Source organism: Aotus nancymaae, unplaced genomic scaffold (genome assembly GCF_030222135.1).
Source record: "Aotus nancymaae isolate 86718 unplaced genomic scaffold, 86718_ANA_hifiasm-v0.15.2.pri h1tg000077l, whole genome shotgun sequence".
NCBI lineage: Eukaryota > Metazoa > Chordata > Mammalia > Primates > Aotidae > Aotus > Aotus nancymaae.
Genome location: NW_026988492.1, coordinates 10,480,271 through 10,497,825, shown reverse-complemented (window position 1 = coordinate 10,497,825; position 17,555 = coordinate 10,480,271). Strand labels below are relative to the sequence as shown.

The window sequence follows — 17,555 nt, the reverse complement described above, 5'->3', positions numbered from 1 at the left end:
AAAAAAGGAAAAAGAAAGAAAGGAAGGAAGGAAGGAAAGAAAGAAAGAGAAAGAAAGAGAAAGAAAGAAAGAAAGAAAGAAAAAGAAAGAAAGAAAGCAATGTTAACACCTGGACCAGAATGCAGGTTCCAGGATTCCCTATTTAGTGTTCTTCCCCCATCACCCTGCTGTGCAGACTGTGGAGAAACACATCTGGGGGCTTTCAGAGCCACTGGCCTGGCCCCAAAACTAGCAGGTGCTGTCGTGTTCTCTGCCACAGTCTCCAACTAAACCCGAGGAAAGCAGATGGGTTTTTAAAGGTATACTCATTTAATTTATAAACCTGGAACCTCTTCAATATTTTTCATAACTAATGAAAACTGATAAAGTATAAATTTTTCATTCATAAGCCTATAAAATTGTGTAACAAATGGCATCAACTCATCTTACACGTGAGAATTTCCCCAACTCACACACTCAGTATACCTAGGATACCCATGGAACTCCTTTTATTTCTGAAAGTTGCCATTCACAGCGGAGCAGGCAGCTCCTCTGAACCCAGGAAGAAATGGCATGAGGGCTGTTTTGATCTGGGTCCCGATCATTGTTTTTTCATGTTTATGTTGAGGAAAAATTGAACCTGGCAGATTTGTGAATTATTGTCTTTTGGTATTATCCTCCGGGACTGTTCCCTCACACAATCCTTTCTTCTCTTGACACATGGGCTGATGTTGTTCAGCTGAGGATCAAAATAATGGCACAACTAAAACACCTTTCAGCAGAAGTCATTCATAACATTCCCTTTAAAATTGGCTCCACAGACATAGCTCACCTTGTGCTGTATGTTTTTTTCTTTTGCTTGGTAATATAACCTACACATATCCTACTGAGATCGATGTGAAAACAGCAGAATGCGAGCCACGGAATGTGCTTCCTGTAGAAGAGCTAAGATGGTGACCCAGGTGCACAGAGTTGGTTTCGGAAAAGCGGTGATCAAAGAAGGAGAGGTGGTGGAGGGAGACCTGAGGCAGGCCTGAAGGGGTTAAACCTACTAGGGAGCAATTGGTAGTAAGAAGCTGAGACCATGTGAGGCCATGGGAAAGGAGTTATTATAAAAACAGACATCCTGGTATTTGAGTAGCTCCATTGTGAGAAGACATTGACAGATCACGAATAAATGACCATATGGTTGGCATCTGCCATTCCCCAATGTGTTTACCACCATTTTCTCTCATGGGCTCTGAAAACCATCTCTCCTTTAAACTGCAATTGTGTAGCATACAGTTCTACATATATCAACATCGACCCATTGTTCAAGTTTAGGTATATCATATCATCAAACAAAATATATATACATTTTAATTCATACATTGTTATAATCATCCCAAAGTCATATAATGCTCTACCTAGCTGTTTTTGTATCTATCATTTAAACTGCAGTCGTATAGCATAAAATTCTTTTTTTTTTTTTTTGAGATGGGGTCTTGCTCTGTTGACCAGGCTAGAGTGCAGTGATGTGATCTTGGCTCACTGTAGCCTCTGCCTCCTGGATTCAAACAATTCTCCTGTCTTAGCCTCCTGAGTAGCTGGGATTACAGGTGCACACCAACATGCCCAGCTAGTATTTGTATTTTTAGTAGAAATGGGGTTTCACCACGTTGGCCAGGCTGGTCTTGCACTCCTGGCCTCAGGTTATCCGCCCACCTCGGCCTCCCAACATGCTGGCATTACAGGCATGAGCCACTGCACCCGGCCTTAAAGCCTAAAATTCTACATAGATCAACATCGCCTCATTATGTAAATTTAGGTATGTCATATCATCAAACTAAAATATATATACATTTTAATTCTCACATTGTTGCAATTGTCCTAAAGTTATATAATGCTCTACCTAGCTGTTTTTGTTCACAATATAATCAATTTGGTCAGTTTCTCCAATGAAAGGCGTAGAGGGCAGTGATAGAGACCCTGTGCCTCCGTGGGCAGTGCATGCATCTCTGAGGGGCGTGGTCCTGGAAATGTCACCCCATAATGGAATTAGGGTTATAATGATAAGGGATTTAAATCAGATAAGACTCAGATATTTTATTTCATAAGTAATCTGGTGTCTGTGACTGATGATGACCTTGTGCATGTGTCTGTGCATACATATATATAACTGATATGATATGGTGATATCTATATAGTGCTGAGTGATATATAGATAGGTATATATAAGTATAATATACATAAGCATATTTACTGATATGTCTATTGGTTAAATATAACTAATATATAACTAATTACATAACTTACTCATTTCAAGGCAAATAGATAAAACCTAATTATAAGAGAGGCTCTTACAAGTAGAGGCTCAAGAGAAGCTCTAGATCATTAGATCTAAAATCCAGTGAGAGGCCCAGTGATTCTTCTCCTTCGCTGTGAAAATCTGGACCTGTGAATGAAGTGAGTGAGGTACTTCTCAGACAGACTTGTTCATGTTTCACACCAAGGCCAGAAATCGAATAAGAAATCCCTAGTGATCCTGCGTGGGAAGCCATGAAGACCATTGTTCCTTGCAGAGTAGCTCGCAGTGTCCTGGAGTGCACAGCAGGTCACACTCAAACAACCAAGGGAGCTGGTGTTCTTGCTGCTTCATTGCTTAGCAGCTATGGAAGCTGGGTGAGGTTCTTAACTCCCTGTACTTCTGTTTGCCAGCCATTCACATGAGGATAGGAACACCTGTCCTATATCTTTCACTGAGTTCTGGAGCCCGTGAAATGTCACAATTCAGAGCCCTTTGTAAACTGCAAACTGCTGTGTGATTATCGGAGTGTTTGTGTAAGGTGAGCACAAGGATTTAAAATCCCTTGTTAGAATATGAAATGTTACAAGCAAATAAAACAATATATCCTATATGGCAACATGTGGTTGACAAGTTAAATAGGAGTTTCAAGAACTGTCATAAAGAGAAAAAGGCACTAAAACATTGTAGTTGGGTGCCATAGATAACTTACTGGCATCAAATCTAGAAAACACAGAAAGGGAGCTGTGCATAAAAGAACAAGGTCCGTCCAGGAAATGGGTGGACGTGCAGAGATGGAGATAAGTCAAGAGAGGGAGTTATTTGTACCATCTGTTGCAAGTGGTGTAAAGATGATATCATTTTATAAACTGTAACTATTTTAGGTACAAAAGGAGGTTGTCCTTGGCCTGGAGAACACGGGAGTAGCCCAGCAGAAGACTGAGTGTCAGTGAGAAGGACATTTTTCTTTTATCCATCCTACAGTTCTGCACAGTTATTGATTGTGGCTTGGAAGCGAAATGATTTATTTAACATTACTTCTTTATTGTGTTCCAGATTGAGATCTTTAATCACTGTTGGGCCCAGGACTGGTCAGCCAGGTCTGGCCACTGGAGGGCTCAGTAGAGTTCCTGTGTCAAAAGATTTATAGAAATAACGCTCATCTTAAATATAGCCATAAGCTCACCACTGACTGGACCATCTCTTTCCTGGGAATTAAATAATTTTGGCGGCAGTCTGTCTGCCTTATGTCCGGGAGACATTCCATTTACAATCAAATGAAACAATAGGCTAACTAAAATCTTACAAATGACTATCTTTCCAATTTTACCAATCCAAACAAGATGAATTTGAAATTTTTTCAATGTAATAATCCCTTTCCTTCCTAATATCATCTTCATATCTATAGGCACAGTTTAGATTTTCTTTGAGCAAATGCAATTTTGTAAAAGCCAGTGAAGAAATGAATATGAAAGGGAAGATAAGAATATGTGTCACAATACTATTGGCCTTATCAGAGCATAAAAGTTATTTCCTGTTGAGGTAATGCTGAATATTTCCTAGCATGTCCATTCTTAACACTGACTCAGAAAAAATACATTGCTTCCACTTTTATTTATTTATTTATTTATTTTAGACTGAGTCTCACTCTGTTGCCAGGCTGGAGGACAGTGGTGTGATCTTGGCTCACTGCAACCTCCACCACCCGGGTTCAAGAGATTCTCCTGCCTCAGCCTCCCGAGTAGCTGAGACTACAGGAGTACACCACCAAGCCCAGCTAATTTTTGTATTTTCAGTAGAGACAGAGTTTCATCATGTTGGCCAGGATGGTCTTGATCTCTTGACCTCGTGATCCACCCACCTCAGCCTCCCAAAGCGCTGGGAATACAGGCGTGAGCCACTGCGCCTGGCTGCTTCCACTTTGCTTATAGGCCTAGTTAACAAAAGGAAGAGGGAAAATGAAGAGACACTTTATACGCTGCTGGGAAATGTAGGGATGGCTGTAATGTCCCAAGGTAGAGCAGGCGGAGAGGGATCTGGTGAAGTAATCAGATCAGAGTGTGGGGATGTTAGTGGTTGCACACACTCATACTAAACCAAACTCTTGTGGTGAGTTACCCTGAACGAGCCCTTTTCTGGAGAGTGTGCCTTCCACTGAGATGAAGCCACTGGGTCCTATATGGCACCAGGATATTGTTTAGGAAATTGGCTTGTCTGGTTCATTAGCGGGTACTCTGGGGCCTTTGGAGATTGAACTCCTCCTCTCGCTTGGGTGAGCTCTGCGCTTGCTAGAGAGCATTTAACTCATCCTGATTCACCGCAGGATTGGGCTGACTTTCAAACTCCTGACAGTGAATTACTGCTCTGGTAATGACAAATCCATCCGTGCACGCACAGACAGTGCCCTGGAGCATTTTGAAAGTGAAAGGAAATTGCTGTGAACCTGGCAGGAAGGAAAGGAAGGGAGAGGTAAACCAGATCTCTTCTCGCATTGAACCCACCGACTCTCACTGTAACAGGGTCAACAGAAGCTACCTCTCTCTAGCTTAACAGATAGGGTTTCTTGTGGTTTTTTTTTTGTTTTGTTGCTTTTTCTTTGTCTTTTTTCTTTCTTTCTTTCTTTTTTTTTTTTTTTTTTTTTTTTTTGAGACAGAGTCTCACTCTGTCACCCAGGCCGGAGCGTAGCAGTGTGATCTTGGCTCACTGAAGCCTCTCAGCCTTCCAGGCTCAAGTGATCCTCCCAACTCAGCCTCCCAGGTAGCCGGGAACACAGGCATGCACCACCATGCCCAGCTAAGTTTTTATTTTTTATACAGACAGGGCCTCCCTATGTTGCCCAAGTTTGTCTCAAACTCCTGGGCTCAGGGGATCTTCCTGCTTCCACCTCCCAAAGTGCTAGGATTACAGGCATGAGCCACAGCACCTGGCCCATAGCGGATATGGGATAACACGTTGAACATGGCATGCTTTGCTTAGCCAAGCAGCAGAGAGACAGAGAAAGTTCACTGCTGTTTCCTGGGGGACAGCCTGGCTCCAGACCCTTCACATACAGTCACTGGAACAAGCAACCTGGCACATAATAAGCAGGTAAAGCAGAATTATAAGAGCCATGTCTGTTAGCACGCCTCATGCCATAAAACAGGGTCTTTGGGGGATGTGTTGGGGCGGCAGCATAGCCTAATCAGACAAGGGAGACCACCCCTCCATCCCCCTTCCTGGAAAGTATGTGTTTGACCAAAGTCACAAGACCTGCCTAATGTATACCAGATTCATCAGAAGCTAATAGTGTGTGCCTCCCATACTCTGGTGAGAAATAACAAACCTTTGCTGATCAGGTTAAAAATCAAAACAAGAGCTTCCACGTCCCTTCTACTGTTTTCCGACCTATTGGGTGGCATCTGTTACAACCACTTCATCCAAATATTGTTTCTATTGAGACATCTTAGGAGGGTGGCAGTGTCACGTGCTCCATTTGCCCCCTTCTTTAATAACCACAAAGTGATTTGATGGCAGTAAAGGGTTTTTTTAGAAAGCCTGCAGAGGACTGGATTTGAACTTGAAAGACGTCATGGAATTCTTTTGGTCAGCAAGAACAACCTCTAAAAGCCTGAAAATGTTTTAAAAATGCACAGGCTGCCCAGAGCGTGGTAGTTGGGTGTGGCGTGAAGCCAGTGGGGCTTCCAGCCCAGCGTGAGGAGTTTCTTGTCACCGTATTCCCACTTGGTTAGCTTTCGGTTCCACTCAGTCCCCAAGGGCTCAGTAAGCATGATGGTGATCAGAGCCTGCCTGCCAGCGAAGGGGATGCTTCCTTTCTCCCTTACCTTTTGCTAGCAATGCACGAATGCCTGTCCTCCGCTGAGAGCTGCACGAGTCGCTTCGTGTTGTGGACACGCAGCTTCTTGTACCTGTTTCCCTGGAAGAGACCGGCTGTGCTCACAGCACTTGTACACGGAGGTCTCTGGGGATCGCCTACCCTTCTCGTCCTTCATCTTGTTTAGGGTGGGGCAGAAGTGCTCTGGTTTCCTTTCTGGAATCCCCTCTGCACAGCTGTGGTTTGCCCTCTCTATCTTTCCTTCTCATTTCACATGTATTTTCCAGGATGATTGCAGTTGCTTGCCCGGCGCTGCGTAGGACTGATTAATGGCTGCTACCCAAAGTTCAGCTTGGTAAAACTGAGCTGGTTAATTAGTAGACAGCCTCCTATCTCCCTCGTGTTTTCCCTCCGGTATTATAAACTAGGAGAAGAGGCTCATGTTTCCTTCAGCTGCCAATCCCCAGACTTCAGAAGTCTGGCAGCAGAATGGATGTTGGGTGCTGGTCTAGGTTTTTGCAGTAGCACCTTTAAGTCAACAGAAAACCAATCTGAAAGTTGGTTCCTCTGGATTAGTGAGCATGTTGGGTTTTCTGATAGTTTCATTTCTCAGTGGCTGGCTGTTTGCCCTTCTTAATGATCCTGTTTGCCTTAGGTGAAATATATTTTGTAATATTTCCTTTGCTGTTAACCCATTTACCTTGGCCGCTTAGAATTTCTCCATTGGTGTCTTCCCTGTAAGCAATTGTTGAAGGACTGAGTCACCCATGCGGTAGCCTGTGGTTGGATGTAGGCTGAGGTTATTCAGTGACTAATTTCCAAGGGGAGGAGAAATTGACTTATCACAGGGAGGGTTACTTTTTATCCATGCCACTGTCAGCTTCTCTCCGAAAACTGAGTAATACTAAATGGTCTTTGTTGGTTGTGAACACTCGAGCTGAGAAACATTTTAGGATCTCAGTGTCTTTTGTGATGATTTTGTCTCTGAAGCGGAAGTTGTCTAAAATATTCAAGTGTGGAACCAAGGATTTAGATGAAGCCAGCAAACAAAGGAATCATGTAATCGGGATCTGAGCGAATGTGCTTACTCACGGCGTTAGTTATACAGGTGATTTCCTTAAGAAAAAGTAAGTGGCTTTAATTCTTTAAGGTTAAAAGAGTCTCATAAAATTCCTTTTCAGTTTGCTCTGCTTACTTCATTGTGTGGTCAGATTGAGTGGTATGTTTACAAATTCTTGACTTGGAAGGGTGGAGTTTCAAATACAATAAACTGTACATAATATTCCTTTTCCGCAAGCAATATATATATATGCTCCACAGAGAGACATAATTACATGAGGCAGTTTCCCAAGATGATTTTAAACAAATATTTTTTGTAGGAGGGTTTTTTTTCTGGAAACAATTTTAAGATTTTTTTTCTTATCTTACCTTCAAGAAACTTCTGAATGAGTGATATTCGATTTGACTTATGGTACTTTTGGGAAATAAAATATAGCTCTATGTAAGGATTTCTAATTCAGACTTCAGATCTTAATTTGAAATGGCCCCAGATATTTTCTGATGTTTCAGAAGTACGGGGTGAACAGCATTTTGATCCGTGTGCAGTGTGTGGGCAGGGACGCCAGCCTCTCAGCCTCGGCTATCATGATGAGGCTCTTGAAGAAACTACCCTGTTTCTAAGACTGGAAGGACTCAAATCACCCAGAGACAATAGAGATTTGGGCAGTAATAGAAAGAAGAAAAGACAATGCCTAACCAAGCAGATGAATGAAGTAGAACAGTCTTGTTCTTACATTGCCATTATATCCAGTGCAGTGAATGAACATACTCTGTGTCTGGGCTTAGGTGCAGGCAAATAGGTATCTGAATTGTATTCAGATAAGGTGTTAGAAGAACCTTTATTTTTGTGTGTCGGTCATCTCTTTCTTGCTATAAAATGAAATTGTTTAAAGCTTATATTACGACATTAGTGTTGAAATTCTCTGGGGAAAAAAGCATCAATGATACAACATAGCTAGTTGTTTTAAGAGAAAAGATATGATAAGATTAATAGAATGAGAGAGATTGGTGGTAGAATAAGGGACTGGGATATATCAGTGTGAATGGCAACTCGTGTGTGTGTGTGTGTGTGTGTTGCTTATTTATTTTCTTTATAGGTTTAGTATAATTTTCTCCTACAGGGTCTGACTTTGAGTACCCGTGCAGGAGAAACCCGGTAAGTATTTAATGCCATATCTTTTCTTATTAGCCAAATAACAGTTAAAAACCAAAACAAAATAAATGTGTGTGGGTGACAGATTCTAGGAAGATCTCTCCTTAGAAATAACGCCTGCATCAAAGGCTGGGTGGATTGTGCAGTCTTAACCATCATGCTGCTTCAGACTATCAGATTCTGGAGCCTCTAAATTCTACTTTTTATTGCAAGTGTGACCTTGAGAGATCACGCTAAAGACTTGAAAACATCCTTCTGGTGATGTCCTCTTACCTTCTACCACATCCTAAGAGCGAGTTGCCTTTGGTTGGTCCCTGTCTTCTACTGTAGAATTCCCAAATTGTGGGATCTTAAGCGTTCATTCTATTTGTGGTTTTAAAACAAATTTTCCCACTGTATATTGGGATTGTTGTGTCATTTTTCTTCTTGGGCTCTATTTAGAGCCAACGATGAAATAAGTGATCCTGGTTCTTTTTAAAACTCAGTCTTGAAAAGTCAGTCATAGCTTGGCAAACCAACGTAAGAATTCTTCCAAGGCTTCCGATGTCTTAAGTCACCTGTGTTGATAGAGACATTCGACCTCAGATTACCAATTCTGTCATAACTGAATGTTTGCATTCAGCGCCACCGTGGATAACTCAGGTTGACAGTGATTCTTTCGGTGACGCTTTTGGCTGATGGCAATATTATTTTGAAGTGGACAGGGCAGAGAAGATACACAGGATTAGCTCCAGATCCAGGATGCTGAGTTCATGGCAAGCATCCTTCCTCACTGGCTGAGATCCCATTCTGGTTGGTTGGTGTCCATGCCATACTGGATTTAGCTGTTCAAATATTATGACCATCACTGGCATTTCCCACATGAATGCCCAACACAATGTATCAGAATTATTTTAAGTTAATTGTTATATTTCGTTCTAATCTCATCTACACATACCACTAGAAAATCTAATGAGATTTTTTTCTAATTAGATTTCTAAATGTTTCATTTCAAAGGTTACCCTATCTCTAACCATTTTTTTGCATGTCACCAAGCATGTTTAAAATACCTATGTAAACACCTTTGCTGTTTTCAAAGAAATGTGCTCAACTTTATGAATTTAAATAAATTTCACATTTTCTTTTTACTTATATTCTTTATTTTTCTAGCCAGTTCTATACTCCCTGGAATATTTCATTTTATTTTGTTTTGTTTTATTTGAGACAAAGAGTCTTGCTGTGTCACCCAGGTTGGAGTATAGTGGTGCAATCTTGGCTCACTGCAAGCTCCGCCTCCCAGGCTCAAGTGATTCTTGTGCCTCAGCCTCCTGCGTAGCTGGGACTACAGGGGCATGCACCACACCTGGCTAATTTTTGTATGTTTTATAGATATGGGGTTTCACCAAGTTGCCCAGGTTGGCCTCGAACTCCTGGCCTCAAATGATCTGCCCACCTCAGCCTCCGAAAGTGTTGGTATTATAGGCGTGGGCTACTGTACCCAGCCTCTAGAATCTTAATGTCCCTTTTTACACTCTTGCCAAAAAGAGGAAAGTTTCTGCTGGTTAATTGGGGTCACAGACCCCCAGGTCAAGATGTATTCTGAAGGCGACTAAGGAAGGAAAAGAGAACAGGGAGTAGTGACTGAGCTAGTTAGGACTACTGTTCGTACCAAGAGGGTTCTAGATACTAGATTGATTGACTGATTGTCACCCAGGCTGGAGTGCAGTAGTATGATCTCGGCTCACTGCAATGTCCACCTTCCGAGTTCAAACAATTCTCCTGCCTCAGCCTCCTGAGTAGCTGGGATTATAGGCACGCATCACCACGCCCAGCTAATTTTTGTATTTTTAGTGGAGATGGGGCTTTGCCGTGTTTGCCAGGCTGGTTTAGAACTCCTGACCTCAAGTGATCTGCCTGCGTTGGCCTCCCAAAGTGCTGGGATTACAGGCCTGAGCCACTGTGCCCAGACAGTTCTAGATACTTTAAATATTTTTCTGGAGTTAATAACAGTAATGACAGCAGTACCTACCATTTGTTGTATGTGATTTGCCATGGACACTGTGTAATGCTTTATACACAGTGGCATGTTTGAGTCAATGTGATGAATTTATCCTGATGTTTGTTTTGGTTGATTATTGCACTGTGTGATCTGATTATGTGGGGAATTTGCTCAGATATCCGCTGCTCTCTGAGCCAGTCCCTCCTGTGTTTTATGACCTGTGAAGCCCTGTGCTGCTTCCTGCTGAGCCATACTTTTTTATTGAGCCCTGCATTGTGAAGGCAGAGTGGAAGAGGTATGATAGAGGATCTGTGTTGCTCTCCTGGAAAACCTGTGTCACGTGGTTGCCCCTGCCTCCCTGGAATGAGCATCAATCAGGTGTATTATCACAGAGTGACCTTGGGACTGGCCCTTCTGGTCTAAGGCACTGAGTACCTGAGTCATGTGGGTGTCCAATGAGCAGGGAGGACATCATGGGCTGGAGCGTCAGGGCAAGGACTGTGCAGAGCAGAGGTACCTGGAACCTGACCTCGAACCTAGGTATGGATCCACAGCAACTAGGACATGGGGAGAGAGACCCTGGGGTGAGGACAGCATCAGGATATCATAAGTTAGGTTTAGAGAAGGGAGAACAGATTAGCCTATCATGGTGGGAGCTCTGTTTGTGTGTCTTGGAAGGGGAGTGGGGAAGAAGTGGAGATAAAATCGGAATTATGAGGGAGAAGCCTGCATACTCCAGGGGCCCCAGAAATCATCAGCCCCTATAGGAGCCAAGAGGCCAATTCAGCTGCGTCCAGGTCATATATTCAAAAAGGGCTCCACTTTGTTGCTACATATTTGCACCTTATTTGCACTTCTCATTGGTTACTTTAATTATGCAATCCACTTGTCTATGTAAAACTCACAGGGCAGGGATTCTACACTGCTGAATCAGTCCAGGAACAAGATAAGGAAGCCGTGGGAGTCCTACTGGTTGTTCCTGCATTCTCATTTATGATATCTAGGTATAAGAAAGAAGGTGCCCTCTTCATGGCGCTTGGGGTTTTCCATGGAACTTGGGACCTTGTTTAGAAGTGTATCCTAGAATAATGCCAGGCACTCAGCAAGTGCTTGGTAAATACTGTTTACTACGTGCAGTGAATTTTTATGGTAAAGAAGCAGTTAGTTTGTATCCTGTGCATTAGGCTCTGTTTCATTTTCAGCCTTCTCCTGGTGCCTCTACTATCCCTACTCTCTTCTGCATCACCCACATCATAGCATCTCTTGGCTGCTCATCTTGGTTCTTGCCATTCGAGCCCCCACTTCCTTCCTCAGGTCCCTACCTCACCCACCCTCCAACCATTTATACCCTTCTTGTTTGTCACATCTCCTGGAAGACAGGATAGGGATTGTGGGCTCCTGTGACCTCACCAATGGAACTTGAAGAATGGGTGGGGCCTGTCTGTCCTTCCCTCAGTTATTTGGAGAATCTCAGTGAGCATTTCCCTGTTGCACCTTGACCAAAACAAAAATGTATCAGATCAGCATATCTTGAATTAGCTTGTGTTTTTTATTCTACTCCCTTGCTAAACACAGTATGGTAGTTGCAAATTACCGTTGACTGTTGAACAAGTTGGGAGTTAGGGATGCTAACCCCCACCCCCATGTGACACACACAGTAAAAGAAAAAATCTGTGTAGGGGTCAGTGCAGTGCCTCACACCTGTAATCCCAGCACGGTGGGAGGCTAAGACCTGCAGATTACCTGAGCTCAGGAGTTCGAGACTAGCCTGGCCAACATAATGAAACCCCATCTCTACTAAAAATACAAAAATTAGCTGGGCATGGTGGCGTATGTCTTTAATCCCAGCTACTCAGGAGGCTGAAGTAGGAGAATCGCTTGAGCCCAAGAGGCAGAGATTGCAGTGAGCCAAGATCAAGCCACTGCACTCCAGTCTGGGAGACAGAGCGAGACTCCATCTCCAAAATAATAATAATAATAATAATAATAATAAAAATCTGTGCAGAACTTTTACCTCCCCACAAACTTAACTACTCACAGCCTACTGTTGATCATAACACTTACAGATGATATGAACAGTCAATTAACACATAGTTTGTATGTTATATATAACATATACTGTAGTCATACAATAAAGTTAGCTGGAAAATACCAAATGTTCTCAAGTAAACCACAAGGAAGAAAAATTCTGTTTCCTATTTATTAAGTAGAAGTGGATCATCATAAGGGTCTTCAGCCTTATCAACTTCATGTTGAATAGGTAAGGAGAGAGAAGAGAAGAGGTTGGCCTTGTTCTCTCAGGAGTGGCAGAGGAGGAAGGATATCTATGTATAAGTCAACCCACACAGTTTAAAGCCATGTTCTTCGAGGCTCCACAGTCATTGCACTCCTTATGCTTAATTATTTCTTTCCAGCCTCTCCATGCTGATTTCTCATAGGCTCAAAGGAGGAGTTGGTGAATGAACGAAACTTCCCTTCCAGTTTTTCCTGCGTGGGTCTCCTTTCCCCTGCTCATCTCCCTAGATTGTATCCACTTGGAAAGATGGGAAACATGGTTACTATTTTTCAGGGCTAACAGTGGAAAACTGTGCTCAGGACAAGTTTTAGAAAACACAATGTTAGCACTATTGAAACACTAGACCTGCATTTATTAAGCAGCATCTCTAAGAAGCTGTGACAGTAAAATTTAAATCACCACACTAATTTTTCCTGAAACCCCACAAAATTGCACTCTTCATCAGGTGTATTTATTTTCTGTGCTTGCTGTAACATGGTACCCTACATTTAGTGGCTTAAAACACCATAGATGTATCATCTTAACTTTATGGAGATCAGAAGTCCCAAGTGGATTTTGCACATCAATATCAATGTGTCAGCAGGGTCACTCTCCCTCTGGAGGCGCCAGAGAGGGATCCATTGCCTCACCTTTTCCAGCTTCTAGCAGCTGCCTGCATTCCTTGGCACATGGTCCCTCCTCATAGCACCTTCCAAACTCTTCTAACGCTACTTCCATCATTATAGTTCTCCCCTGGAGCTGATTCCCCTGCCTCCCTCCTCCACGTATAAAGACTCTTGTGATTGCCTTGTGTCCACCAGGATAAAGATCTCCCATCTCACCATCCTTAACTTTACCCCATCTGCAAAGTCTCTTTTGCCATGTAAGGAAACATATTCACAGGTTCCAGGATGAGGGTGTAGACATTTTGCAGGGAAGTCACATGGTTATACACTGAGACTTCTCTTAAAACATGAGTATCAAAGTAAACTTTCTAATCCCTTGTTTTCTTTTCAGATGCAGAGGGAATTTGTTTATGCAAGAGGAGATGGCCCTGGGGCCTCTCGTCCTGGATCTACTGCTCATCCGCCCCATGCAATTCCAAATTCCCCACCGTCTACTCCAGTGCCCCATTCCATGCCCCCCTCCCCATCCAGAATTCCTTATGGGGGCACCCGCTCCATAGTTGTTCCTGGCAATGCCACCATCCCCAGGGACAGAATCTCCAGCCTACCAGTCTCCAGACCCATCTCTCCAAGCCCAAGCGCCATTTTAGAAAGAAGAGATGTCAAGCCGGATGAAGACATGAGTGGCAAAAACATTGCAATGTACAGAAATGAGGGTTTCTATGCTGATCCTTACCTTTATCATGAGGGACGGATGAGCATAGCCTCGTCCCATGGTGTACACCCACTGGATGTCCCTGACCACATCATTGCATATCACCGCACTGCCATCCGGTCAGCGAGTGCTTATTGTAACCCCTCAATGCAAGCGGAAATGCATATGGAGCAATCACTGTACAGACAGAAATCAAGGAAATATCCAGACAGCCATTTGCCTACACTGGGTTCCAAAACACCCCCTGCTTCTCCTCACAGAGTCAGTGACCTGAGGATGATTGACATGCACGCTCACTATAACGCCCACGGGCCCCCTCACACCATGCAGCCAGACCGGGTCTCCCCGAGCCGCCAGGCCTTTAAGAAGGAACCAGGCACCTTGGTGTATATAGAAAAGCCACGGAGCGCTCCAGGATTATCCAGCCTTGTGGACCTCGGCCCTCCTCTAGTAGAGAAGCAAGTTTTTGCTTACAGCACGGCAACAATACCCAAAGACAGAGAGACCAGGTAAGGTGCGATGAGGGTGATTGAGGGTGGTACCTGGGCCCATGTGTCACTGTGGGCTGCTCTACAGGGGTCGATCCAACAGAATAAATGTCTGAGCACCCGTCTCTGCAGCATGCCCTGTGACTGCTGCAGGAGTCACAGAGGGGTGTCAAAGTCACCGTTGTCTGCAGAGTTTCTAAATTGGCAGGGGGTTACAGCCATTAAGCCATGTTCAAGAAGACAGGTGCACCAACAATAGTAATCAGCCCCTTGTGCCTCTGGAGCATGGATCTAACAGCATTGTCATTTATATAAATCTGAATAATTTGGAAGAAAATTGTCGTTAGCAGAAGCCAGATGAAAAGATCAAGAGGTCATAATAATTGATCTGCTACTGCTAAAAATAAGCAGTGAGTGGTTTCAGTTTTCACTGTTGGAAATGGCAGGTTGTGTTTTTCCTTGTGGAATACAATTTTATTTTCTCATCTGGTTGTGGGAAGTGGAAAGAATGTGTCTGTTTTCTGGGATGATAACGTCTGAATTTGCATGAAAATAGAATGGCTTAGATTTAATATTCATCTAGGAGTGGTGCTGAAATCAGCAAAATTTTTCTAGTGAAAGACTCTGGGGATTTGAGTTTCTTTTTAAATAGATATGTTTTATAATTTACCAATTCAGAAGCTTCCTACTCTATCTTGAGAACCAAAGTTCATATAGTAATAGAAAAGCTAATTTTGATAAAGAGAATTTCTCTAGCCTGAATTGATTGAAAGAAATCAACATAATAATCATAAAAATCTAGCCAAAGAAATTGAGTCCAAAAGAGGTTAAGCATGCTGCTACCTATTGTTATATATGAATCAAGGGGTATGAAAAATAAGATGTTCAGATATTCAGTTATTCAATACCTTATTAGAACCACTGCTTCTCACTAAAAAAAATTAATATTATTTACTGTTACATACCATGTAAAAAGAAGGCCAAAATTGTGAATGAAATGTGACCTGTCTACCTTACCGTTTTCACACACAAGTCAGAAGGCCCTGAAGTCCTCTTTAGCACAGTTTTATTATGAAAGGGCTGTCCCTTCTTATTTGTTCAGTTACAGGGAATATCATAGCAGAAAGATTTCAGGAGATGGAAAGAGAATGAACATGAAAGTTTTGGGATCATTAATGAAACAACAAGTTCTAACTCTCTTGTATAGCTACAATAACAACAATGACTGGTCTGATGATGCAGGTCTAAGAAAAAATAGGGATTGGAAAATTGTATTCATTCTCTCCTTCCGAAGTCCTCATGAAGTGAAATTCTAAGCATTGAAGAAAGGGACTCTTCCCATCACCACAGACAGCTAAGTTGTATAGGATAAACACTCACAGTGGTTCATTGGAACAGACCAGTGTGACAACTGGAGAGGAATCTACCAAGATGTGTCATAAGGCTTGGAAGCCTGTGCTCTGTACTTCACAGAAAGGATAAAAGGATAACACACCTGTCCCCTGTGGTGGGCTGTGAGGTGCTGGTTGGGAAATGGTGTGTCACTGAGGGGATGGGACTTAGGGGAATAAGAATTTAGTTCAGGAAACAATAAAAATAACCCATCTCCTGCATATAATGCTGAGAGCCAGAATCCATCCTCCCCATCATCCCCCTGCCTTCCACACTGACCAGTCTTAGACAGAAGAGGATCAGGAGCTTGATTTTGCCATGCTCATATTGAACTGTTTCCACCCTAATTCTTGGATGATAAAAACCTGAATTTGCATGAAAACAGAATAGTTTAGATTTAATATTCTTTGGGGAGTAGTGCTGAAATTACCAAAATTTTTGGCCAACGATGGTGTCTGCCTTCTTCCCAGAACCTAGCTCAGTGTCAGCCATGTAATTACCACACATACACAACTTAATGTGCGTCCTTGAGCCTCACTTATCAAGAGATTTAGTTACGGAGAGAATAAACAAAGAAACCCTCTGCTGACCTGTGGCACCTTCTCTGTATGGGCTCAAAGTCTTGAAGGATTTTAGCTTTTGGTACTATAGCTATTCTTTTAGGGCCTCCACTCCTTTTTTTAAAAAAGATCTGCCAACCTCAGAGACTTCCATTTTATAAAATTTCGGAAAATTATTTGGATTTCACTTTTACATATTAGAAAACCTTTTTAGAAAATACAAATTATTGTATCTCCAGATTAATAAATATGAGAAAAACTGACTAAATAGATGCATATTCACCTAAAATACACTGTCATTGTAACCACTGTATTCTGACATATGATTATAATTATGAATGTAATTTTACATGTTCACATTTTTCATTCTCCATAATGTGAAATAGCAGAGGAAGAATTTTATCTCATACAACTTGCCAAGGTGACTCCTCACCTGTTAATCAGCTTATCTCCAGAGGCTGGAATTGGAGTGCTTGGGTATATGTGGGCTGGTTAGATTCTCTTTTCCTAGAGACCTGCACATAGACACATAGACACACAAAGACACACATATACCACATGGACACACAAAGAGACACACACAGAGACACACATGCCACACACGAGACAGACACACCTACACATACACCCATGCAGACACGTACACACACTCACTCTGTCTACGTTTAGAATCAGTATTGCAGAAAGACATAAACACTCCCCACTAACTCCACCCAGGTGCATGTCAAAGGTAAAAAATACTTCTCCAGTCAAAAGAACTTGAGTCTGGAACTTTTGCCCTTAGCACTCCCATATGCTTCCCCCATTGTTTCTTACATGGGACAAAGTGACAAGGGTGGAGCTCATGCCATACTTCCTCCTCCAAGGACGGCTCAGAATCTGGCCCTGAACTCTTTTACGTATCTTGGTAATTAGGCTGACGTGTAGTATTCCTGGGAAATGTATATGAAGGAGATGAATGGCACCTATCATTCACTGAGAGTCTTTTGTGAGCCAAGCACCATGTGAAGTGATTTCTATATATTATAAGATGTAATCATTATGACAACCCAGTGAGGCATGTACTATCATCATCTCCATTTTACAGATAAGAAACTGAGGCTCAGAGAGGTTAAGTAACTTGCCTGAGGCCACAAAGCCAGTAAGTGGCATAAAATGTCCAGGTCTATTAACAAATCCTAAATATTCCATACTGTTCACCACTGTGCACTATTCTGCCTTGCAAATAAGAGTTA

The 17,555-nt window shown here is 42.5% G+C and overlaps 1 protein-coding gene across 8 annotated transcripts in view; it reads left to right on the top strand.

The window, feature by feature from the left end:
• The window catches only part of KIAA1217 (KIAA1217 ortholog), an 807,714-nt gene that overhangs the window by 720,091 nt on the left and 70,068 nt on the right, over positions 1-17,555 (top strand). For all 8 annotated transcript variants that reach the window (XM_064368600.1, XM_012450132.3, XM_064368599.1 and 5 more), the window contains one exon: positions 13,557-14,389. In XM_064368600.1, coding sequence (XP_064224670.1) covers positions 13,557-14,389 — 833 coding nt within the window. The remainder of the gene's footprint in view (positions 1-13,556; positions 14,390-17,555) is intronic.